Below are 25,054 nucleotides of genomic sequence, written 5' to 3'. Positions count from 1 at the left end.
TTTTCATAACGGGCGTGGGGCAGCGTCATTTACCGTGCGTCAGCCTTCTTGATTGTACAGATGGAATGCGGCGTCTCTCCGGGTGACAAAACAGCCTTAATCTTAGCCACTAAATCCACCTCATGACAAGCAGGTCCTGGGCCAGGAGTGCGGGGATTAGTCCAGAAAAGCGCTAACTTCATGTGCGCTAAGCCAGCGTTAATTGCTCCCGTAGGATGGAGACCCAAACATGTGACGCACAGAGAAAAGACATACACTGAAAATATTTGCCTGCAATGTTGATGCCTCCGGGACGGAGACAAGATGGACGGTGGCGCACTAAGCGTATTGATCCAAATATTTGCTAGATTGATGATGGTAGCCGCGGTCATCGAAAAATGGTGGATAGCAAATCTTTCACGATACAGCAATGTTTTCCTTTACGGTCAAAAGGAAGTGTGGTTATTTTTCTGTGTGATTGTTTGCCATTATTTGACATTTAATGCGTGTCAAGCAGTAGCTTTACACACAAAATCTGCGCAATAGAATAACAGTCGCTTACACAATAATAAACAGTGAGATTAGGTTGGAAAAATGGCGTGTGCGTGTGTGCGTGCGTGTGCGCGCGCGTGCGTGCGTGCGAGAGAAAGAGTGAAATCAAGCGTGTCAGTGTGCATCTGTGCGTGTGCGCGTGCGTCGGAATGTGAAGAGAGGCTAATCTGTGGCGTGTCCCCGGCTCTTGTTTACGCTGGCAGCCAAGCAGAGAGCCAATCGCTCGCTCGCCGGCTCATGCTACGCTACGCTAACCGGCCCGCCGGCCTTTGCGCACCTTCAAAGGGCCTGATCACCACTCCGATCGGCGTCGGCGGATTACACAATTAAGCACAATTATCCTGCGTGGCACCATGTGGCCGCCCGAGCGCTGAACTGCTGCCTGGCGTGTCGACCCGCACGCTCGGCACTAATTGCTGTTAGCTTTGATCACACTGGGAAGTTTCTGTTTCATCACAACCAAAACAACAACAGGGCATGACCAAACGCACCCGTTTCGATATCCCCGCGGGGACTGCCCTTCCCCATCACACACATACCACACGCCTAAAAATCGCAGATAAACTAAACTTTTTAAGTTAAGCGCCCGCTTGCCAGAGTCCCAGATGAGGCACACCCCATCTCCCTTGCACACACGCTCGACCTGTCGGCACCCCCTAAATAGTCAGCACATGAGCAACTGATATTTGAATGTCACTCTGTCCTGCGCTATGTCCACATCGAAACTTCCTCCCGTGTCTAATTGGTGGGATGGTATTTCCTCAGCGCAGGGGCGGCGTTGTGCGTGCCCCCTGGGGAGGACCCTGCTGCGGTATGCACCGTCCGGGTTGCGGCGCATCGTCACGTCCACCTGTCAGCGGGTGCGCGCGGGGAGGAAATCCCAGCGGCCGACTAAAAATATAGCGCAAGTACGCCAAAAGTTGACTTAAAATACAGGAAGTGCACTCACCACTCATGTGCCACACAAAAAATAATTATATAGTCATTGTACACAAAAGGTGCCCCCAACAATCCGTCCGAGAGAAAAGTCGACAATGACGTTAAATTGCAAAGCAGACCTTCTTCTTCTTTTAAAAACTGCTATTTAAAAGGATGTTTATAAAGTCCAGATGAGAACAACAGGTGTGTCCTGCACCTTTTGGCATCTGCGTCAAGCAGACCAGATGAAGAAGAAGAAAGTCGCCCACGGCCTGCTGCTGGACTCTGAGGATTATTTCCAACACACACAGACATTGTGATGCTAATAAGCTCCTCTCAGTCCTTCTGCTGCTTGTAAAAAAGTAAGAGACATCTGATGAGCGGTCAACCACCTCGGCTTTTGTTAAGTTGAGCACTGAGCACGCACGTACACACATGGGAGAGGGGGGGCACCGTCCCAATTGTGCGCTGGTGTGTGAGAACAAGTCAATAAATCACCTTGGCAGCATGTTGAATGGCAGGATTGTTGGACGCTGGCAAAGAAAGCATTGCGGCCGTACAACCATGTTTTTGCATCAGAGAAAGAACCGTCGGAGCGCGTTTAACAGAGAAGCAGCCTTTTAGAATGTGTGTGTGTGGTGGGGGACTCCTCGCCCCTCCCCTTCCTCCTCTGAGGTCCTCGTCTGTATGTGTGTTTGCCTCATAAAAGTGACATTAAGACGTTCACTTTGAACGGAATGATGAGTTGAGGCATTTTCCTTTATTTTTGTTCTATGAGCAGTGGATACAAAAAGTCCACACACCCCTGTTGAAAGCCAACTTTTTGTGATGTACATTTTCATAAACACTTCCCTCAAACTTTAAAAACTTAATATTGTCATAGTACAAACGTTTGTGCTGTGATTTTGCGCACAGAAGCTCCATACTGGACCAGGCCAGACCGGATGGACAAGAAGCTGCTGGCGGTGCCAGCGGCCAACACGGTCAAGTTCCGCTGCGCGGCGTCGGGCAACCCCACACCCACCATTCACTGGCTCAAAAACGGCAAAGAGTTCAAGGGGGAGCAACGCATGGGCGGCATCAAGGTCAGTTTGCAACATTCCTTGTCTGCCTTTGAAACGGAAGAGAGAGCGACACAAATACAACAAACAGGTCACGGTTTGTTTGGTAATCTGCTGACAGAAAGTCGACTAGACCTTGGAACAGCTAAGAGCGGGTCTACGTTGTGGCGCAGGTGGTTGAAGTGCAGACGGACAGATTCTGCGCTTCACTGAATTTGCTCTGGATGTCACCGGGTTTTATCCTTAAATATGACGAGAGCGGGCATCGAACTTGAAACAAGGTGACAAAAAATGGTTTCAAAAAAACCCCCCAAAAGTAGGATAAATATCGAAACGCTCAACAATTTTCCCGTTCCTGTCTGGCTAGTCTCCTAATTGTACTCGAAGCGGGCGATTTGTGGGCTGCCGTGTCAGGCTGTTCTGTTCAGGAGCCTTTTAGCCAGCAAACATTTTAATCCCCGCTCAGTGAGCTCGCTCCTCGCCACCGCCGCACGTGGGAGTATCTAAAAGCGGAGAAAACGATCCAGCTCTTATCACGACGAATAAAGGTCAGGATCGCCTCGCCGGGCCGCACGTCGAATTCCGGACCCCCCCTTGGTGAGGACCACCAAAATAAATAATGCAGCGTTGAAACCGGAGTGCCGCTGGGATGCTTGAACGCCGGCCCGACAGCGCGGCGTTGACAGCCAGCCAGCAGCGCCGCGAGCAGCTGCTCGCCTAAGTTTTGTCAACGTTGCCGCCAGCGCCCGTGTGGGAACCCAGCGGCAAATTTGACTTTTTGATTCAAATCAACACAATTTGTCACGCAAAAGACAAATGGAAACAAAAGCTAAAATGTCTGCTTTGAAATAAAATGGCAGATTTTCAGGCATGGCTTCTTGAGACTTTTTCGTGGGTTTACTCATGGGAGACATGCCTCCCAAATTTGATGTTGGGTACTTGGTTTTCCCCAAAATACCACTAGCGTGAGAATTTGAAAGACTTCTGAAAATGAGCTTAAAATGGCCTTTCAGTTCAAAATGGCCAACGAGTTTTTGCAAAAAAAAAAAAAAAAATTGTGAGTTTATCCTGATGAACATAGTTGCCAAATTCCATGTTGCTAAGTGAAACTGACTTGGTGGGCTAAATTAAAAAAAAAATTTTTTGAAGGATCCGGAAAATGAGACTAAATGACAGCGGTGGGAAAAGTGTTGGCGTTGTACCTTCAAGAGTTAACGTAATGAGATCCCGTCGCTATTAACAGTTTACGGAGATCTCCAACATCTGCTCCCAGTGGGTTGCCAGCAGTTGGCCGCACCCCCCCCCCCTCCCACCCACTCGCACCTGTCGCCAGCCTTCCAGCCGCCGAGCTAAAACGTTTGCATCTCTGCGCTAGCGGCATGCTAATCCCACGGCGAGTGCTTGGATTTCATCAGCTGGTTGTGCGAAAATTGAAAGTTATTTTTCCAAATGTGCCATCGCTAACGGGACGTGGAAATATCGCGTTTGGCGCTGAGTTTATGCTTGCGCTAATGGCGGCTCATTAGCAAGAGTTTTTATGTTAGCACGACGCGGAGGGGACCTTGGCCTTCCGTACAGGAGATTTAAGATTCAAGAGTTTTTATTCGCCATGTTTGAGCGTGCCAGACAAGGAATTTGACTTCGGTACATCACAGCCTCTGTTCAAAATTTAGGTGACTAACAACACACAGGACATGTGAAAAATGACAAATATTCTCAAACATCCCCTGATCTTAAACTCCCAGGAGGGCAAGGAAAAACTCAAAACTCCAACTAGGGGAAATGAGAAACCTTGAGAAGAGACCACATATGGGAGGGTCCCTCTTCCAGGAAAGTGGTGAAGGATCTCACCTGAAGTCCACTCAGGCGAGATCTCCACTCATCTCCACGGTCTTGAGCGGGTTCAAGGAGGGAGCCAAACAGGACGTCATTCAGAGACATGGTTGCTAAACTTCATAGCTTAGTCCCGCTATTTTTGAGGGAACGTCTCCCGCTAAAAACAAGCAAAGTGGCAAATGTGGAAATCTGTCTATGGCAGGCATGGGCAAACTACAGCCCGCGGGCCACATCTGGCCCACGGGGCCGTTTAATCCGGCCCGCCAAACCTGAATAAATTGTATTATTACCGTTTTTTTCCATGTATAATGCGCCCCCATGTATAATACGCACCCTACAAATGGCATGTCGATCATGGAAAAAAGCCTGTACCCATGTATAATACGCACCCAATTTTTGATTTTTTTTTAAGTCCCAATGATCGTCACACACGCATCTGGGTGTGGTAAAATTTGTCCTCTGCATTTGACCCATCCCCGTGTGATTTTGATCCATCCCCTGGGGGAGAGTGGAGCAGTGAGCAGCAGCGGCGCCGGGCTCGGGAACCCCCCAATTCCAACCCTTAATGCTGAGTGCCAAGCAGGGAGGCAATGGGTCCCATTTTTATAGTCTTTGGTATGGTCTTAACTAGGCTGGATGTATTTTCTTTTGTTGGCGTTGATTTCTCCGACTGCCCGTAAAGGCACCACCGCGATCAGTGACGTGCGGACATGTGAAAAAGGCGGAAGAGGAATCAAAACACCCTTGGAAACTAAAACTTGCCCCTCGTGGTGACTCGGAGCCGCAACAAATGTTTCGGATTTATGTAGGGTACATTGTGACAGCAAACAAGCAGGTGATCGAGCAAGCGTCTGATACGAGAGCATTGTGTTCGTATGGAGCGTGTTTGAAGTGAACAGCAAAGACGAAAGGAACAAGGCAAAGTGTTTTTGGTGAAATATTTTTTTAATGCTGTTAATTAATGCATTTGTTTTCAAAAAGCTTTTTTTAATATCCATGCTTTAGTATCTACATACTAAAAGTAAAAACCTTTTATGCAATGACCTTTACATGTCATTTATATTACTTCACACAAACACTATATCCGTCTGCTCCTGGTTCAGCCCCCCGGCTAAAATTTAGAACCCAATTCGGCCCGCAAGTCAAAAGGTTTGCCCACCCCTGGTCTATGGCGATGCGTGGCAAAGTAAGACGTCATGTGAGCGACCCCCGCGATGACCTCCAGTGAGAGCACTCTGTTAGCCCTTTTCATGGACGCACCCTGGCCCCTTCCCTCTGGACCCCCTACCAGGTCTTGAGAGTGAAGCGGTCGTCACCTCTCTTGTGTTGAAGTGACAATTTGGTTCCGCAAGCGACTAATCTGCTTGGCTGCTCTTGACGTAATCTCGGCTTTGCACATTTTCAATGTTACATCTCATTAAAATGGAGTTACATTCAAATAAAATGTGTGTATATATCTATATATATATATATACATACATATATAGAACATTTGTTTCAAAACAGCTACTACTAAGTCAAATCAGCTTTTGTTACGTGTGTGTGGGGGGGAGGAGAGGCATGCAGTATGTGGGCATGTTCTCGGTGGTCCCGTGGTCGAACATTCAGCACCTTTCCGCTCGTTCACCGATTGTGTTTTTCTTCGTTTTTGGGTCGCCGTGCGGCCGAGACGGCTTCTTTTTTTTGGGGGGGGGGGGGGTTAGCGCTCCTGCTCTGCTCAGCGCACACAGACTTGAAAGTATCTGCACGCGTTTTCCACACGGCCATCCAAGAAAGCGCCAAGGGACGACGACGATGACGATGATGCTTAGCAGCTCAGTCTTGCAACATTTCTCAAATGAATTAAGTTAATTTCAGGGTTATTTTTTGGTCTCAGTAACAGAATGTGTTTTAAAAATATACAATATTATTGGTCAAATTCTTGTTTTAAATTCAAGAAAACTGGTTTGTAATTTTTTATATGCTATCTAAATAGATTTTTCTACACAAAATATAAAACTATTAGAATAAATAATTTTATATTTCAGCATTTTTTGCGACACGTGCTTTACATTAGCCGTGCACGCGAGCGAGCTGGCATGGTCCGGGCAGGCCTTCCGGAGCAAAACACCAGAAAGACGTTCTTCAAGCCCACACTGAGGCGTTTTCGCTGCACTCGGCTTTGCTTCGCATGCCATTTTGTGCGGTCTGATTCGTGTCATTGGAAAAGACGCACGCACTCTTTACAGAAATCAACACTTCAGGCTTGTTCCAAAGAATATCTGAAAATAACTAAAATGTCAGATTGCAAACTCACAAATGTTAGGTGCAAATATTTTTCTAAAAGTCAAGGAAAGTGATGTCTTTAGTGTTAATGCCATTGGAGGGATGCTGTTGCAATACACCAGACGTAAAGTGGCAGCCATTTTGTCAGCGTGCAATAGCGAGCAGCAAAATAAACACAAGCGTCTTCTACTTTGGATCATTTCTGTACTTGGATGAACCGCTCTTGAACTGGCGACTCTCTGTGTCTTGTCTCTTTGCGAAGCTGCGGCACCAGCAGTGGAGTTTGGTGATGGAAAGCGCCGTGCCGTCGGATCGCGGCAACTACACGTGCGTGGTGCACAACAAGTACGGCACCATCACGCACACCTACCAGCTGGATGTGCTTGGTACGTCACCGCCGCCACCACAAAATCGAAATAACTACCTGCCCAAGTATGGCAAGATGTATTGCAGTAACTATGCAAAAACATTCCAAGTAGTTGATTAAAAATGCACAAATATTCAACCAATAGATAAGAAATCCAAAGTCTTCAACTTTAATAAGATGGAAATTACTCAAATATAAAAAAAGTGAAAAATAATTGACATTGATGATAAACAAAAGTAGACCAAAAATATTTTAAAAAAATGTACGTATAGAAGGAAAAGTGCAACAACAATTGACGCAAAGGCCATTTGAAGCCACCTTGCGGCTAACGGCTGTGCCCGATGGCCCGTTTAGAGCGCTCGCCGCACAGGCCCATCCTGCAGGCGGGCTTGCCGGCCAACCAGTCGGTGGTGGTGGGCAGCGACGTGGAGTTCCACTGCAAAGTCTACAGCGACGCCCAGCCGCACATCCAGTGGCTCAAGCACATCGAGGTCAACGGCAGCCGCTATGACTCCGACGGTGGACCCTACGTCAAAATCCTCAAGGTGAGCCAGCTCGTTAAAAGCCAGCCCATCTGGAAACTTGACCGACGTCGGCCGCCCGTTCTGAGAGCTGGATGTTTGCGGCTATGCAGGCAAATGGCTGCCTCAAAGCAAAATGGCAGACTTTCCGGCCGTGACTTTTTAAAGCCTTTTTGTACATTTGCTCATGATGCCCACCAAACCTCGTGTTGCCAACACAAACTGATTTTGGGGGCGGAAATTCTTTGGGAAATTATACGTGCAGGGTGCTGTTGAGGCAAAATGGCAGCCATCTTTTCAGTCAGGCTTTTTTTGTATGTCTAGCCACGATGAATGTGCTCCCCAATTTCACGTGGCTAAGTCAGACTGACTGCTGAGCTTTCAAAACAAACAAACAAACAAACAAAAAAAACACTCCCTGGTCCCATTCTTGACGATTTCAGGTCAGTCTAGTCTCGTTTGGCGGCCATGTGGACCTTCTTGATGGTTTTGCCGAGAATAGTCACAGAGGACAACACCCTAAAACCCTTCTGGGGGGGCGTGTGGGGTTTTTTTTTTCTTCTTGTCTCCCACACTTTCTCGTTCCGCCTCCAATTTTTTCTCTTCAAGGTGGCCGCGGAGTGAGCAAGGGAATTAAACAAACATCTGGTTTAGACTAAGTTAACTGCTGCGGTGGCGGCAGCGCAGGCAGCGAGGCGGCCTCTGCTAACCGCCACTGCCGTCAGATGTCCCGCGTCGCGGCTTTTTTTTCGGCAGCGGGAGGACCAGGACGAGAAGGAGGAGGAGGCAAACCCCAAAAAAAGCCTTGGAAAAAATGAGCGGAGCGAGGAAGGGCAGAGTCAGCACACACTAAAGTGTGACCAAGGAGGAGGAGGAGGATGGAGACCAAACAGGACCAGAGACGACTTTGTTTTTCCAAACGTGGCTAATGCAGCAACATGGGAATAAGTCAAATTGTTTTGTAGCGCAAACGTGAATCTAGAATAACACAAATGGACCCCACATAAGATCAGCCGCCGTTCCCGAAATGGCGAACTCACTGTCTTTTCAAGCCTGCTTTATTGAGGCTTTTTTGGACACAAATTGGCTTCAAGGGCTAAATGTTTTTTTTTATTATCATTATTGAAAGGGACACGACTGACGTTAGTTTAGGTGACATTTTGCAGGTAACCTCATCTTGCATGCTATTACGCAATGTTAGGAAAACATTAGGCTAGCTAGCTCACGCTGGTTTGGGTTAGGCTACCTTATGCTAAATTAGGTTTGCATTCAGATTTTCTTTGGTTATGTTACTTTAGCTGAGGCTGTGTCTATGTCAGGTTACACCAGGTTAAATTTACAACTTGAGAATCATTTATCACATCACTTATTTGGGCAAACTCAAATGACAAAAGTTAAAAAAAACAGATTTTCATTGCCGGGTCGCACAGTTGTCAACTTGTACTGCAGCTGTGTCGTCTGCAGTCTCCCAAAAACCAGCCAAGAAGAAAAGACGGCGAGGGGAGGGCGGCAGGCCAGCCTGTCAGCCCAAACCACGGCTCTGCTCCATGCTCTATTTTGGACCGCTGCATAATTGAAACAGTATTTAGGCGGCGAGTGCGCGCCACCGTGCCTTCATTGAGCCGTCATGTCGTGCGTGTGTGTGGTGGGCGCGCGGCGTATACTCAAGTGGGTGGGAGTAAAAAGGGGAGGAGGCAGAGTCTTCGAGAAGTCTTCTTTGATGGCTGAAAAATAATAATAATGCAGTCCCGACCGACGTCTGCGGCTCGGCCCTCCGATTTCACATTCATAACAAGCGCGGCAATATTTAACCTCTCTCTGCTCATCTGTCGCGATATCATGGATTGGTACCTCCGTATTTGTTTTTTAATGTGTTTGCAGAGTGTAGTGAGCTGGCGCACCGAGGCCCGGCACACGCTCAAACTGTTCAACGTGACAGAGCAGGATGCCGGCAAGTACTGGTGCCGTGCCACAAACTTTGTAGGCAGGTCGCAAAACGCCTTCTGGCTCAAAATACAGCGAGCAGGTAAAAGGGCAAAACCTTTGGACGGTGTCTGTGAGGCTCCTCCTTTCCTCTTGGGGCATTCACCGGGGTCTCATCTGCTGCTGTACCGCTAACACCTTTTCCTACTTTTAGTTACGCTAAACCAAGCTGGTGTAAGTCAACTAAATATGTAAGGGAAGGTACTAAATGCCCTAAAAATAGGATTTGGAAATCATGTTCAGTTTCATTAAAGTAGCCAATCCCTTGGATTTGATCCAAGTGGCCAAAATCAAAAGTCATTGATTTGATCAAGTCTTAATTGCTTGTAGTCGTCTTAGAAATGGCAAAAGAGCTGCAAAAAGTCATCAGCATGTTGGGAAGCAATTTTGTGTGTCGTGCTGGTGATGGTTCTGCTTGGGTGTCTTTTTGTGCACCGTCTTGGTGTTGTTTGGTGGTCTCTTGACGGTGGTCCCCCATCTCTGCCTTCCTTCCTTGCTTCCCTCCTGCCTCCATTTCCCTCAGACGGCCGGTATTAACACCACGGACAACGAGCTGGAGGTGCTCCTGGTGTCCAACGTGTCTTTCGAGGACGCGGGCGAGTACACTTGCCTGGCGGGGAACTCTATCGGCTTTGCTCACCACACTGCTTGGCTCACGGTGCTCCCAGGTACTCCCCTGCTCCCCCCACCCCCCCCGCCTTTTCGGGACCGTCCATGATTTTTCATTTGAGCAACAGTGTCCGTTTGTTCTGTGGGCGTTCTGTGACATTGAGTATTGTGACTTGACCCCAAAGCAGTGAGTCCAGAGAAGGAGGACTACTACGCCGACATCCTGATCTACGTGACAGGCTGCGTGCTCTTCATCCTGGCCGTGGTCATTGTGGTCCTGTGCCGCATGCGCATGAGCGCCCAGAAGACGCTGCCCGAGCCGCCCGTGCAGAAACTCTCAAAGTTCCCGCTCAAGAGACAGGTAACAGAAAGTAGATACGAGATTTGCAACCCGAGCAACTGCGAGCCTTAATGGTCAAGTTAGCGAGTCGCCGTCAAAACAAAAAGCCGAAGAAAAAAGGGATTTTGCTGTTCTCCGACCAAGACATTTTCGGTTGATTCTGGCCAAGGCGACATGCATAGTGCTCCGTCGGGCTTCTCTCTTATAAGGCAAAGATTTTATTGCATTCTTGTGTAATCTTTGCTTGCTTTTGGTCCCGCTAATCTCCTCCTTGTGTTTTGTTTCATAAGCAACTAAATCTCCCAAAAGCTCTTGGCATTTTCTAGCACATATTACTTTTCAGGCCAGGCAAATTTGGACCTGGACTTTTTTTTTTTCCCTCCTTCCTGGTTTGTAGCGACATCTTTCTTGTCTATTTGCCTCAGACAAGAACTGGTTGGTTTGGAGGTGCACTGGCAAATGCGTCAGAGGTCACGTGGTATCGCAAATGGGCAAAACGGATGGACGAAGGGGGAGATTAGACCCTTTTTGCATTTGTCTCATTTGTTGCTTCTATTTGTGCCAGTCACTACTTCTGTCCTAAAGCTTTTCACTTTGCAACTTGAATCAGTTAGAGTGGAGAACCAGCAGTGAGGTCGCCGTCCCTCCCGTCTTTGCCTTTCAGCGACGATAACGGTCTCTTCCGCTTTGTGTTTGGCACCCAAGCAGGTGTCCTTGGATTCTAACTCGTCCATGAACTCCAACACGCCGCTGGTGAGGATCGCCCGGCTGTCGTCCAGCGACGGGCCCACGCTGGCCAACGTCTCTGAGCTGGAGCTGCCCTCCGACCCCAAGTGGGAGTTTTCCAGAGCACGGTGAGGACCGGCCGGCCGGGCCCGGCGTACTTGGCATGGCTTTCACGTTCGGGCCACTGAAAGTGATTCGTCGCTGTTTTCCCAGGCTGACCCTGGGCAAGCCTCTCGGCGAGGGCTGCTTCGGTCAGGTGGTGATGGCCGAGGCCATCGGCATCGACAAGGAGAAGCCCAACAGGCCGCTGACTGTCGCCGTGAAAATGTTGAAAGGTGAGCTGTCACTTTTGACATGATGAAAAACTTACTGGAAAAACAATTCAAATAAAATTTCTTGTCTCAGATGACGCAACAGATAAAGATTTGTCCGACCTGGTGTCTGAGATGGAGATGATGAAGATGATCGGTAAACACAAAAACATCATCAACCTGCTCGGAGCCTGCACGCAAGACGGTGAGGCCCCGTCGCTAACATCTGCTAGCATGCTAAGGAGCTGGAAGTGACCACCACGCCCTGATGCAGGTCCGCTGTACGTTCTGGTGGAGTACGCCTCCAAAGGCAACCTGAGGGAGTACTTGAGGGCGCGTCGGCCGCCGGGCATGGACTATTCCTTTGACACGTGCAAAATTCCCGACGAGCAGCTGACTTTCAAAGACTTGGTGTCCTGCGCCTACCAGGTGGCCCGAGGCATGGAGTACCTCGCCTCACAGAAGGTCAGTCCTGAGTGGACACAGCAGCGGCTGTCGAAAATATACGCCACTTGTTGGGTATTCCGCAAGGCACAACGTTAGAGCGCATGCCTTTTGTATGGAGCAAAGGCAAAAAAGCATATTAGAAGGTACAGTGGCATTGTCATGCATCTGGTCGCTCGCTTCCCACGCCAGTGCATCCACCGAGACCTGGCGGCTAGGAATGTCCTGGTGACTGAGGACAACGTCATGAAGATTGCCGACTTTGGGCTGGCCAGAGATGTGCACAACATAGACTACTACAAAAAGACCACCAACGTGAGAGCCACGGTCTTGTATTTTACATATGACACATTTTTATTATCAGAACTAGCCATGAATTAGATTGCTGTCCTCCATTTTGAGGGATTGTATTTGTGATTGATTTGCTCGTGTTGCCTTGCCAGGGTCGTCTCCCCGTCAAGTGGATGGCGCCCGAGGCTCTCTTCGACCGGGTCTACACTCACCAGAGCGATGTGTGAGTGACCCTCTCTGAATTGGATTCTTGTTCAAATCTCCCGCCTCAGCACATTAGCGTCACGGGCTCAGCGAATCCATCGGACGGCGGGAATCCGGGGCTCCTATCGTACCGGCGGCGGCGCATTCCTCGGCGCATTTGTTCTGCGTGTTGCGTAATATCCCGACACGACATCAGAGGGAGCCGAGCGGCCCGGCGCCTCGCCGTCTTAGCTGTGTTTTAACTGCGTAAATCCACAGAGTGAGAGATAAGAGGGTTGCGGCGCTCACTCCACATCTTCCCTCGGGGGTGTTTTTCCACTGTGATTTAAAGAGAGGGGCTCCTTTAAGCACCTCGCACGGGTCAAGGGTCACAGAGGCGCACAAAATGGACTCGTTCTAGAGACAAAAGTTAGCAGGATAAACATCCAAACATTTTGAGAGAAAAAAAAACATTGCACTGTCCCAAGTTATGAAGGAAGTTGTAAATAAGTACATCAGACAAAAATAGCGTGTTACATAATGGGGAGGCCATATATTATTATCAATTAAAGTTGAAACGATAACAAAAAAGCCCAAAAGTTCAAAAAGAAAATTGTGTTAAGCGGAAAGTTGCAATGCTTGGCCGCAACCTTTGTGGCGTATTTGCAGGTGGTCGTACGGCGTCTTGCTGTGGGAGATTTTCACGCTGGGAGGCTCGCCATACCCGGGCATCCCCGTGGAGGAACTCTTCAAGCTGCTCAAGGAGGGCCACCGCATGGACAAGCCCGCCAACTGCACACACGAGCTGTGAGTTGCAAGCAAAAAAGTTTAGATTGGTAAGCTAGCATGCTAACGGGATAACCGAGGCTGAGACGCTTAATGTGTTTTGCAGGTACATGATCATGCGTGAGTGCTGGCACGCCGTGCCATCGCAGAGGCCGACGTTCCGCCAGCTGGTGGAAGATCACGACCGCGTTCTGTCCATGACATCCACCGATGTAAGTCCGACACGCACGCACGCCGCGGCGTACGTCCTCCAAATGTTGGTGCTAATGCGAAGCGCGTGCCATCCGGCAGGAGTACTTGGACCTGTCGGTTCCGCTGGAGCAGTACTCGCCCGCATGCCAGGACTCCAACAGCACCTGCTCTTCGGGCGACGACTCTGTGTTCGCCCACGACGCCGCACCCGACGAGCCCTGTCTTCCCAAGCAGCTTCCCTCCGCCAACAACACTCAGACATGAAACCTCAGCTGGAGCAGTGAGGGGTGGGGGGGGTACCCGGTGTAACCCGGTGTAACCCGGTGTACCCCGGTGTACCCCGGTGTACCCCGGTGTACCCCGGTGTACCCCGGTGTACGTGAGTACCGTCCCCCCTTCCTGATAATCACCTCACCTCGCGCAGCCAGAGTGCTCGGGAAACTTTGAGGGACTTTTTTATCACAAAGTTTATTTTTGTACACAGCCAGTCTTTTGTTACGGACAATTTGCGGGATGGGAGAAAGGGGGGGGGGGGGGCAACCAATCTGTGCCTACCAGGATGGAAGCTCCTGGAACGGAGAACTCTTCCAAAGGTTGGACTCGACGTTCTTCTAAAGTCCTCCGACAAGGCGGCTTCACTGACGAGTTCGTTGTAAATACACACATACAAAGAGGAGTTAGATTGTCACAAAAAAAGCCTTTTGGACAAGACACTGTCATCAAACAAATGGTTGAAGTTTATAAAATAATTAAGTTGTATATTTGTAAAGATATTTATGGATGGACAGGCGGTTGGGCTGAAAGTGGTGCGCCTAAAGCAACATTTGCTTTCACTTTTATCACTTACTCATCACTTGGTTTGAAAGACACACTGGCAAAAAAAAATAAGTCGTTTACTCGAAAAGAAATGTTGGAAAGGCTCGAGAAAGAAATTCAGAGTAGTTACGTTTCAAGGGGGAAAAGTCCAAAGATTGCAAGAATAAATAAAGAAAAAAGTCTCAAAGGTACTAGAATTTTTTTTTTTTACATTCTTTTAAAAGAAAAACACATGGCAGTGCGATAAGGATAAACATTAGCGGAGCAAACTATTTTCCAAACATTATTCCGATTTTATTCTCACAATTTTCGGACTTTTACTTGGAACTTAACCAATTTTTCTTGTAACGCTGCACCTTTTTCCCAGCCCTTATTATTCTACTTGTGTTTGTATTTTTACTTTCCAGTGTGTCACAGCTCCTCCCCATTTTTAGCCGTTAGCTCGTGTGTTCACCATTTTTTAAATTTTTTGAAGAAGCGGAGAAACTCCTGCTGGGTTGTGGCTTGCGAAGACTACGTTCACGTCTTGCTGGCCAAGAGGCGTTGAGCATGCTTGAGGGATTTCTTTTTTTTAAAACTCCAAGCCCCATCATGCTTTGCACCACAATGGATAAGCAACTCGACAAGTGGAAGGAAAAAGCAATATTTGTGTGCGTGTGTGTGAACGTTGCTCTTCAGTGTTAAACATGACATGAAGTCATGCTGAGTGTGCACAGCCAAAAGTGGGGGAAAAAAAAGATTTTATTGACTTTTTTTCGTTCTGTACTGTATATGTGCTGAATTGTTCATCAAAGTGCCAAATGAAGTCTTAAACGTGAGTTGCCCAAAGCATTTTTGGGATGCACGCTTTTGAGAACAAGCAGGAAAAAAAAAAAAGTACGTTTTTAAAACATTGCATAACATTTGCAGCGTTTCAGAAAGGATTCCTTGCTTGCTGCTACTGGGGAAAAATATCATCCCCACAATACCGTATGAGTACTTAGTCTTTTGTCCCCTTTTAGTGCTTAATTCTGCTGTGTGGTGAAAAAACACCAAATATTTTGCCAATGGTGAAAAACAGGATTCAATCAAGTCTTCCCTATTTTTTTTTCAACTTTGTGATAAGAAGCAAAAATAGAAGGCATTTGTGTAAGAAAAAGTGAAGAAGATGAAACGGATGTTTTTATTATTTATTCTTCCATGCTGTGTCAAAGCTTTCCCTATGGTGAGAGTCTTTATTCAAGCTACCTGCGTTTAGTGTTTTTTTTTTTGTCATTTATTTGAGAGCCAGATGATAGTCCTCACGTAATGCCGCTCCCTAGCTTTCACGCTAACCTCGTGAGCAATTTAAGCGTTTTTGCCACTTTGCAGTGTTAAAAAACTTTAACAAAAATCCGAAACAAATACGACATTATTCAACCTTAGGTTTAATGCTAACACAAGCAGCTAACATATTAGTGTTTGTTTGTTTAATTGTTTGTTTGTTTGTTTGTTTGTTTGTTTGTTTCATGGTAGCGTTGACCTGCCCTTGTACAAAATATTTCGGCTAGGATTTTATTTTTTTTCTTTACAAATTTGAAGCCTGAAATGGTGATGCTGAAAAAATTTGTAACAACTGAACGCTTGGCGGGCAGCAACTTCTCTCACATTTGCGTCAAAAACGCTGACAATGGCGACTCATCAGCTTTTTTGCTTTTAACTGTTTTTTTTAATGTCAGTTTGACTCTTTGAGCTGGAAATGTTTTGTTTATTTTTCACACGCAATGTTTTATTTTCGGTCAGATTAATTTATAGTTTGGAACGTGCTTGCTGTTGTACATAAGAGACATTAGACTTTTTTGTTAGAGTTTTATTTAGCAATGCGTGCTATTTTTGTTTTGCATTCCACTTTAGAGCGTTTAGCAGCGGGCTTGTACCACGTAATTTATTTTCAATAACATAGTAAAGTGGAACTAACCATTTGGCATTCGTGGCCTCTGACGATGATGATGACGGATGCTGCGGAACATTCCGGCACGAGGCGGTGAAACGTGTGGCCGTGCCTGCCTGACAAAACCATGTAGCTGTCTGTCAACAAACAGCTTCTCAATAAACAGCTTATATGTTTCATAAATGAAGTATTTGGATTGCTCTTTTTTCTTGCGAGTGTAAAACAAAACGTTTTATGACACCAATGCTGTTGGCGGCGATCCCTCGCCAAACACCAGCTGACTGGCCTGCCCGGCGGCGGCGGAGCTTCAAGTGCTCCATTGAAGCGCTCCTGTGAGGGCCGCGAAAGGCTTCTTTCTTGATTTCACTCTTTCTCTCTCTCGCTCTCTCTCTCTTTTTTTTTCTTTCTCTTTCTCTCTCTCTCTCTCTCTCTCTCTCTCTCTCTCTCTCTCTCTCTCTCTCTCTCTCTCTCTCTCTCTCTCTCTCTCTCTCTCTCTCTCTCTCTCTCTCTCTCTCTCTCTCTCTCTCTCTCTCTCTCTCTCTCTCTCTCTCATCCTTGGACCTTTTCTTCGGCCCCCATTCACAGACCTGAGCCCACCATCATTTCCTTTTACTGCACTGAGTGCATGTTAACCAGTAGCAACCGTCTTCATCGGCCAGGAAGAAACCTTGAATGTCTAACGATAGCAAAATCCCCCTTTTGCTTCCAAAACCAAATTGAACAAGATCAAAAATAAAAAGTTTGAAGAGGAAAATCGCTTTGGATGCGCACGCATACAGTCGGACTCAATCAAATCGTTGCAATTTAAAATAAAGTGGCAATAGATTGCACTTGGTTGAGGGGTAAAGTTTAATTTAAGCCTTAAGCCAAACTAAAAAGGGTCCGAAAAAAACTTGAGTACAGGTGGGAAAAAAAGGTCACATTTTCCTCCAAAATATACACCTATTTTTCCTGGGAAACTTTTTTTTTCATTGAAAATGTGCATTCCCAAGGTTAGCGGTTGATTTTCTTTTTACAATTCCTCCTACTTTTTGTGAAAACAGACATTTGTTCTCATAATACTGACACTTTTCATCTTGTGGCGTCATTGTACCGTTAGCATATAGTTAAAGAGTGATTCTATTGAGATAAATCAACATCATGAGGGAAAGGTTTGGAGAAAACACAATGAAAAGTGGAGTCAGAGGTCAGTGTGTAGATAAGATATTTAGTGAGAGCAAAAAGTAAATAAATAAAAGTTGTGTGCGTCATTCGGCGATTTGATTACAGTGTTGTTTTCGCCGCGATTAAGGGGGTAAAACGCTGCCACATGTGAAAGGCGTCACCTCGCTTTCACCTTCAGTGTAAAAAAGCACCCAGCCTGACAACCGGCCAGCGGCAGGAGGGCGGGTGGGGCCGAGGTCGCGCGCGTTGGGTACCAAATATGGGTTGCTAACCAGCTATGAGCAATTTTGAACACCATCTCCAATGTCATCTCATAAGCTAATAATGCACCGCCGCTTTTTTAATTGCCTCTATTATTAGAGCTTGCCGTTTAATTGAGCTAGCAGGACTTCTTCAATAATGAAACGTGCCTATCTGGTGCGTGGAATGGAGCTTAATTAGATGAGCAGCACTGGTTTGAAGAAGTTGTTTAACTTTTCCCCAATCCCTTTCACCGAATAGACAGAAAAAGTAAACTTATTAATATTGTATATTGACATAACCTGAACCAAATGCTGCTTCACCAAGTTGGAACATTTCTATAATAGACAAAAACAGTCATTAACATACTCTTAAAACTATTCATTCTGAAAAGGCACTTTTTTTTTTTGTCACTCACACATACACACCATCATATGAGGAATCGAACTCATGGTGTCGGCACACAAGACAAGTAAGTGCACCCCTACACCATCAGCCACTCCCAAAAGGCACATTTTTATCTTGGTTCTCATTCAGGGCCGTTCCTAATAAAGTCCGGCGGGCAGATGTTGTGGAAGAGAGGCAGGAAGCTGCACAATACTGATTAAGAAAAGGGGGAGTAGTGAAAGGCTACGAAATAAAAGAAGTCTTGTTGAATGAATGAATGAATGAATGCTTTGCGGAAAAAGGGGTGAGATAGTGCTGTTGTGGGATGAGTTGGTTGATAGGAGCACAAGTGTTGTTTGTTGTTTTATCTGACAAAAAAGAAAAACTTGCAGTGAGCAAAGATGAAGGTCACATCCACCGACAATGTTGTTATTGGACGTTTATCCTTCACCAAGCTTTTTTTTTTTTTTTTGGTCCCATACCTGCTATTTCTCTGGCGCCCTGTGTGAAACAAAATGTTTGCACATTCTATTTGCCAAACAAATCTAATGACTGTGAAATCGTCCTCAAGAGAATTTGAGAGTGTTTCTTTGGTTTTTCAGGGTTGTGGGTATTTTTTTTTTCTTCGATGTTCTTACTAAATAAATATCCTTTTGGAAACTGCCCACATCACAGAACCCACTTGGGGTGCTTTGATGTCTTAGCAGAAAGGGAAGAGAAGAGAAGAGAAGAGAAGAGAAGAGAAGAGAAGAGAAGAGAAGAGAAGAGAAGAGAAGAGAAGAGAAGAGAAGAGAAGAGGAGAGAAGAGAAGAGAAGAGAAGAGAAGAGAAGAGGAGAGAAGAGGAGAGGAGAGGAGAGGAGAGGAGAGGAGAGGAGAGGAGAGGAGAGGAGAGGAGAGGAGAGGAGAGGAGAGGAGAGGAGAGGAGAGGAGAGGAGAGGAGAGGAGAGGAGAGGAGAGGAGAGGAGAGGAGAGGAGAGGAGAGGAGAGGAGAGGAGAGGAGAGGAGAGAGAGACGAGAAGAGAAGAGAAGAGAAGAGAAGAGAGAACGAGAGAGGAAGAGAAGAGAAGAGAATAGGAAGATAAGAGAGAGAAGAGAAGACATAAGAGAAGAGAAGAGAGAAGAGAAGGTGAGAAGAGAAGAGAAGAGAAGAGAAGAGAAGAGAAGAGAAGAGAAGAGAAGAGACTCGTATGTGAGATTGCTGTTTGTGGACTTCAGTTCCGCCTTCAACACCATTGTGCCACAACATCTCATCAGCAAACTCGACAAGCTGGGCCTCAGTACCTACCTCTGCAACTGGCTACTGGACTTCCTCTGTCAGAGGCCACAGGTGGTACGTGTTGGCGACAAAATCTCCGCCAGCATCATGCTGAGCACAGGGGCCCCCCAAGGCTGCGTGCTCAGTCCGCTGCTCTTCACCCTGCTGACGCATGACTGCACTGCAACCTACAGCGACAGCCGCATAGTGAAGTTTGCTGACGACACAACTCTGGTGGGTCTCATCACCAAGGGAGATGAGACTCAATACAGGTTGGAGGTCGACCTTCTGACCACGTGGTGCAGGGACAACAACCTCCTGCGGAACGTCGACAAGACCAAGGAGATTGTTGTTGACTTCCGGAAGGGTCACACCCAACACCTGCCGCTGACCATTGACGGTGCTGTGGTGGAGAGAGTGAGCAGCGCCAGGTTCCTGGGGGTGCACATCAGTGAGGATCTCTCCTGGTCCACCAACACCGCATCACTGGCGAAGAAGGCCCAGCGCCGCCTGTACTTCCTGCGGAAACTTTAACTAAACTAACTAAACTAAAACGACTTACAACCAATGTTCCCTCTAAACTGCGCGCGTGCGCAATCGCGCACTGCCCGCACATTCTCAGCGCACAAGAAAATATATCCAGCGCATAAACAACATCAACATAACGTGTTAATTAATATTAGATTATAATATATTATTATAATACATCCTGGCGAAACGAACAGGCAGCGATTCATCCACTCACCAAGCCACAGTAAAAAAGAAATGCAGTTCTTTTAAGATGGAATTGCTGTCGGACTATGTGCAAATTGAAGAAAAAGCGGTGAAATTGGGTGAGATTTTTTCTTTTTCAAGTGAGAAAGGTCTACTCTGCAAAACATGCAGCGATACCAACTGTGAAAGAGGATTTAGTTTAATGAATCATATCAAAACAAAATCCAGAAATCGTCTTGAAGTGACACATTTGGACCAGCCAATGCGCATAAAGTCAAAGCAAGAAGCAGACGAAGCCATCAACCTGGACAAAGTGTGCAACCATTGGAGAAGTGAGAAGGACAGATGTGAAAAATAAGGTAAAATTTAAGTCAGATTTGTACATATTCTAGTGACGGTTATTAAGATTTTGTCTTTATGGATATTGATCATTAGATGTTGTTACTATTAGATCATTTATGGGTAGTAGAAATGCCAAGAAAAACTGTGTAATTAGATATTTTACAGACAAAGTGTTACAGGAATTTGCACTGTATCACAAGCTACAGCACAAGTCATTGTGCAAAATGTGAATGTTTTAATGTGAGCAAAATGTTACGTCTGAAAGGTGTATATGACTCATATGTTCCAGAACAGGACCCTCAGCCAGGGCAAAGCAGGACTCTTCCCATGGCCAAAGCAGGACTCTTCCCATGGCCAAAGTAGGACTCTTCCTATGGTCAAAGCAGGACTCTTCCCATGGCCAAAGCAGGACTCTTCCCATGGCCAAAGCAGGACTTTTCCTATGGCCAAAGCAGGACCTTCCCATGGCCAAAGCAGGACTCTCACATACTGTATAACATCTACACATACCATTTTTCAGATTTTTGTCTTTTTCTAAGTGGACGAAATTACTTATGTAAAAATAAAGCGTGCATATCTGATGTTGCTCACAGTAGTCCTCAGTTTGCTCAGGGTGCTTGTGTGTATGCCCAGATACATGAAAAATTAGAGGGAACATTGCTTACAACCAAACTAACAAACTCAAATCCTAGCTGTCAACACTAATTAAACCCTCACTAAAGTACTAATGAAAAACCGAATGAAAAAAATGTACTTGTCAACAAATTAATGTTAAAACAAATTAACTCAAAATCTTACAACCACAATGAATAACCAACCCCAAAAAGTGAAAACAAGCTAACAGAAAACCTAATGAATAAACCAGGGGTGTCCAAACTTTTTGCAAGGAGGGCCAGATTTAGTAACGTGAAGGGGCCCGGGTGCCAAACGCTGCGTGTTCGCTTCTCTTCCGGGGGGGTAGCTAATGGGATGTCAAACGCTGCATGTTCGCTTCTCTTCCCTGGGTGTTGCTAATGGGACGTCAAACGCTGAGTGTTGGCTTCTCTTCCGGGGGGGGGGCGGTGCAGCCATTTCTGGGGACTCGCGGTAAAAGTTTTTCTTCGCTTGATTTCATTTGTGTGGCGGGCTTCATCTAGTGTTGAAACTGAGAAGTGCAACAGAGTTGAGCTCAAGCTTCTTGTGCGGGCCACATTCAATTATGTTTTCAGAATTTGCTGCGGGCCAATAAAAACTGGACCGCGGGCCGCAGTTGGCCCGCGGGCCGTAGTTTGGACACCACTGGAATAAACAAAAGAACTTACAACTAATGACGAAGAAGGTTCAGTAACCAGGAAATGAATGGAAATACTAACAACCTAATGAATGAGAGAACAAAAACAAACAAAATAGTCAAACTGGCTAACAAGTTAACTAGCTAAAACCGAAGTCCTTAAATCGTGCCCACCACCTACGTTTAAAAACGTTGTCTCAGTTAATCATTGGACTCAGCTAACCGAACGATCAAAAAGTGTCATAAGTGAGCCAGACAAACCCACAACACAAACAACCTCACTGCACCTGCCACAGCTAATAAGAAAAATTGCTTTTTTGTCAGAAAACAACAAAACTTTGCAACGTCCGTAAATCCAAGAGGCATTTTCTGCGCTGGCAGTTGTACGCGTTGCGATGGATTGTTTGTCTTCTACCGAGCGGCTTTAAAGTAAGCGTCGCGGTTATTTACGGCCCGCGGCGCTATGGGACAAATTGTGCTGTTTGTTTCGGGAGAGCACAGAGACGAGCGGATTGTGTAGACAGGACAGATTTAAGAAGTGAAGGAGCGTTTGTGGGCGCAACGGGTGGCTTCTGCGTGCCAGAAACACACATCAGCCCAGCTTGTGCCTCAAGTCCAAACAAAGCGTCGCCAGCTCTGAGGACCCTGGCTGCGTTCGAGGCCTTTTAAAGCAAGGTAGCGAGCTCCGGGTGCCTCGATTGGTCGAACCGAGAGTCTGAGACAGAGCAGAACTTCTTCACGTCTCCCTTGCGCTGCCCTGTTTTGACAGGCGATTCTCTTTAGGATGGTCTGGGAGGGCTCACACGCCGCTGGATGCCCCGACGGGTAGAAACACAGAACAAGCAGGACACTTTGCTCCTCAAACCAAACGGGATTTTCCACTCAACTTGACGACCTCCAAAAAGTAAACACTTCTCAGCGCATGGACTAACGCCCTCAAGTGTGCCCTTAAGTTTTTATCTAATTTTTTGCTCAACCATGTAACAGAAAATCAGGCATCTACTGTAAATAAAACCTTTACAATTAAATACAAGGTGTCATTTTTTATTTTATTCTAATTTTATTTTAGTCTGACTATATTAACAAGGTTATTATATTGCATCTTGCCGCAATTGGCTGTTTGGTCCTGTATCTCACGCATGCAGAAAATGCCCTTCAATTCATTTCGTATGCTAAAGGTTACTACACCAACAAATTAGATCTTTATTAGACATTTGAAGCTCCCTCTTCCATCCAGCGTCTTCTATCTTTTCACTTAAAAAAGAAATCAATACTCATTTGTTGTCGCCTTTGAGACAGAAAACACAAGGATAATCTCCTATGTGTTGGCTAATAGCTATTGAGTTTGTTTTCTTGATCATTGGCTGAAACCCTACCAAAAAAACACACCTATAAAACTAACCCTAACCCTACAAAATGAACTAAACCCAAGAAACCTCTCAACCTCTAAAACAGACTTGCTAACAAGCTTGCCTAAGGTTCGTTTGACCACTTTTTAGACATTGAAAATAAGGGGTATGCTGTTAAAACAAAGGCCCAGGGGGCCACAAAAAATATTAAAACCAATCTTTTCATGGATAAGGGAACCCAACCAGCTAAACAAGAGTTAAGAAAAACATCGGATGATAAAATATTGTTTTTAGGGTATTTTATGGCTGATTTAATACATGGGTCCAAAATGACCCGCTAACACCACAGATGGCAGTAGAAAGCTAACAAAAGGGGAAGGTTAAAATCCAAAGTGACACCCTAACAAAATAATAAGATAATAACTTAACCAATGAACAACCAAGCTCATAAACTCAATATAATCATCAAAGTATCAAATCTAACATGACAAACGATCAGAAACTTAATTGACACCTAACAAACATCAACTGTAAGAACCTAACCATGTAACAACCAAGCAACGTATGGCAAACAATAGGAATCAATTGTCTGCTATTATTTAATGTGCCCTGATGGCGGACTTCTGAAGGGCGAAGCGTAGGAGGCAGAAGGTTGCACCGCCGTCCATCCCCACGCGTCATTAGCTGCTAACGTTCGTATCATTCACCGGATCTTGCAGCGACCTTGAAGCTCAATGGACCTCCTGTTCTGACGCGTGCATGCAGGTCAAGAGAACGTCTGCGGGGCCAAGAGACCAGGTTCAGGCCCAGAGAGAGGACATGATGGCACTTGTGAAAAGCAGTTTCGAGTTTCGAGTCAAAGGACTGCCGGGGCAACGGTGATGAACTAACTAACAGATGGATGACGGACAGAAGGATGGATGGACGCAGACAGAGGACTTGACCGTCGGATGAATGTCAAGGGAACCTGCAATGAGGTCACTTTGACACATCGCTTCAGTGGACTTGAGGGACGTCTCGTGTTCTCTGCAGCTGTCAGCGTCGTCAGCCCCCCTCCGCAATCTTGTCCAGATATTCACAATCGCTGCCAGATCCCGTTGGTAGCGACTTCATTGGAAGCTGGTCCACAGCCCAGAGTCATCAATCAGTGAAACAAAGCCACCCGCCAACCCCGCGGTCTGTCCGGTCCCAGCCTTTCATGGACGCATAAAAGACACTCGGAATCGAACGGAGCCTCTGATTGGCTGGGAAAGATAAGGCATCACCAATGAAGCGTGCAAAAACAACGTCAGGATGCGGGATACTTGAGGCAATAGCGGCAGCAGCAGCGCTCTGTCCACTCGTAATGGACTCACACAACAGCTGCTCCACTCGTCCACTATCGGGCTTTTCACACTGCACTTAGTTTTACCGGGCCCTCTTCAGTCCGAACTGCGTATTCTAATTAATATTGCGTTTATGGAATGAGAATGAAGCAGATTGCTATATCTCTTTCAGGCTGCCACCATCTTCTCCTATACCGTTCTCTGCTGTTGATCACTTAAAGTGATGTCAACGTGCCCTCGGGCTCGTATTGCAAACGTCACTTTGGTTTTCTGGGGTTGGTCACGTGACGTTTCAATTATTTCGTCAGACAGCAGAGGCCAGTATGACCAAACGGCATTCTTATTCCATGGATGCGGTATTGATCGGAATCCCGTGTGTGGACGACTACACTCCGCTGAAATGACGTCGCATTTTCTTTCCCTGATTCCACGGCTAATGGCCACCGAAATGTGAGACGGTGCTCGGTCTTTGACGACGTTCTGCGCTCTGCTAAGTGCAGTGCACAAAGACCTTTGCAATTCACACTGCAGTGCAGCGGCCTCTTTTTGTCAGGGTGACGCGGTCCCGTCCCGCAGCGCTAATGTGCTCAGACGTGAACTCTGCCTCCCCCTGCTGTCTTCTGCCCGCTTCCCGAACGAGTCTGTCGTCATGGCAACAAGCAGAGGGCTCGCTTTAGTGAAGTGATGACAGGAAAGCACCATCAACTGGCAAAAACATCGCAGGCAACTGCGTGTGTCGTGATTTGTGCGATGTTCTGATTCCACGGGCTCCGGTAGAACCCAACATATGGTCGTTCCTCAACGTTATGCACGTCAGTGTTCCATAATCTTGTGTGCATCAGCATTCCAGAAGACTGTGACTCTCGTGCTGTTGTGTGTATCCGTGGGAATCGTTCTGATGTCCACAATGAGGTGTCA

General features: G+C 46.5%; 1 protein-coding gene across 6 annotated transcripts in view; it reads left to right on the top strand.

Annotated features, from left to right (window-relative positions):
• Positions 1 to 16,276, top strand: part of fgfr3 (fibroblast growth factor receptor 3) — a 28,762-nt gene extending 12,486 nt beyond the window's left edge. For 2 of the 6 annotated variants that reach the window (XM_061302161.1, XM_061302155.1), the window contains exons 5-18: positions 2,365 to 2,534; positions 6,874 to 6,997; positions 7,333 to 7,523; positions 10,006 to 10,150; positions 10,277 to 10,452; positions 11,137 to 11,285; positions 11,371 to 11,492; positions 11,563 to 11,673; positions 11,743 to 11,933; positions 12,105 to 12,227; positions 12,356 to 12,426; positions 13,056 to 13,193; positions 13,279 to 13,384; positions 13,464 to 16,276. In XM_061302161.1, the coding sequence (XP_061158145.1) occupies positions 2,365 to 2,534; positions 6,874 to 6,997; positions 7,333 to 7,523; positions 10,006 to 10,150; positions 10,277 to 10,452; positions 11,137 to 11,285; positions 11,371 to 11,492; positions 11,563 to 11,673; positions 11,743 to 11,933; positions 12,105 to 12,227; positions 12,356 to 12,426; positions 13,056 to 13,193; positions 13,279 to 13,384; positions 13,464 to 13,628 (1,982 nt within the window). In that variant the 3' untranslated portion in view covers positions 13,629 to 16,276. Of the gene's footprint in view, positions 1 to 2,364; positions 2,535 to 6,873; positions 6,998 to 7,332; positions 7,524 to 9,380; positions 9,526 to 10,005; positions 10,151 to 10,276; positions 10,453 to 11,136; positions 11,286 to 11,370; positions 11,493 to 11,562; positions 11,674 to 11,742; positions 11,934 to 12,104; positions 12,228 to 12,355; positions 12,427 to 13,055; positions 13,194 to 13,278; positions 13,385 to 13,463 lie in introns of all 6 variants that reach the window. The other 4 variants (XM_061302157.1, XM_061302158.1, XM_061302159.1 and 1 more) reach the window with 4 other exon arrangements.
• Positions 16,277 to 25,054: the final 8,778 nt, after the last annotated feature.

This window comes from Syngnathus typhle, linkage group LG16 (genome assembly GCF_033458585.1).
Source record: "Syngnathus typhle isolate RoL2023-S1 ecotype Sweden linkage group LG16, RoL_Styp_1.0, whole genome shotgun sequence".
NCBI lineage: Eukaryota > Metazoa > Chordata > Actinopteri > Syngnathiformes > Syngnathidae > Syngnathus > Syngnathus typhle.
Note: the sequence above shows the minus strand (reverse complement) of the source record. Positions and strands in the feature narration are given on the sequence as shown.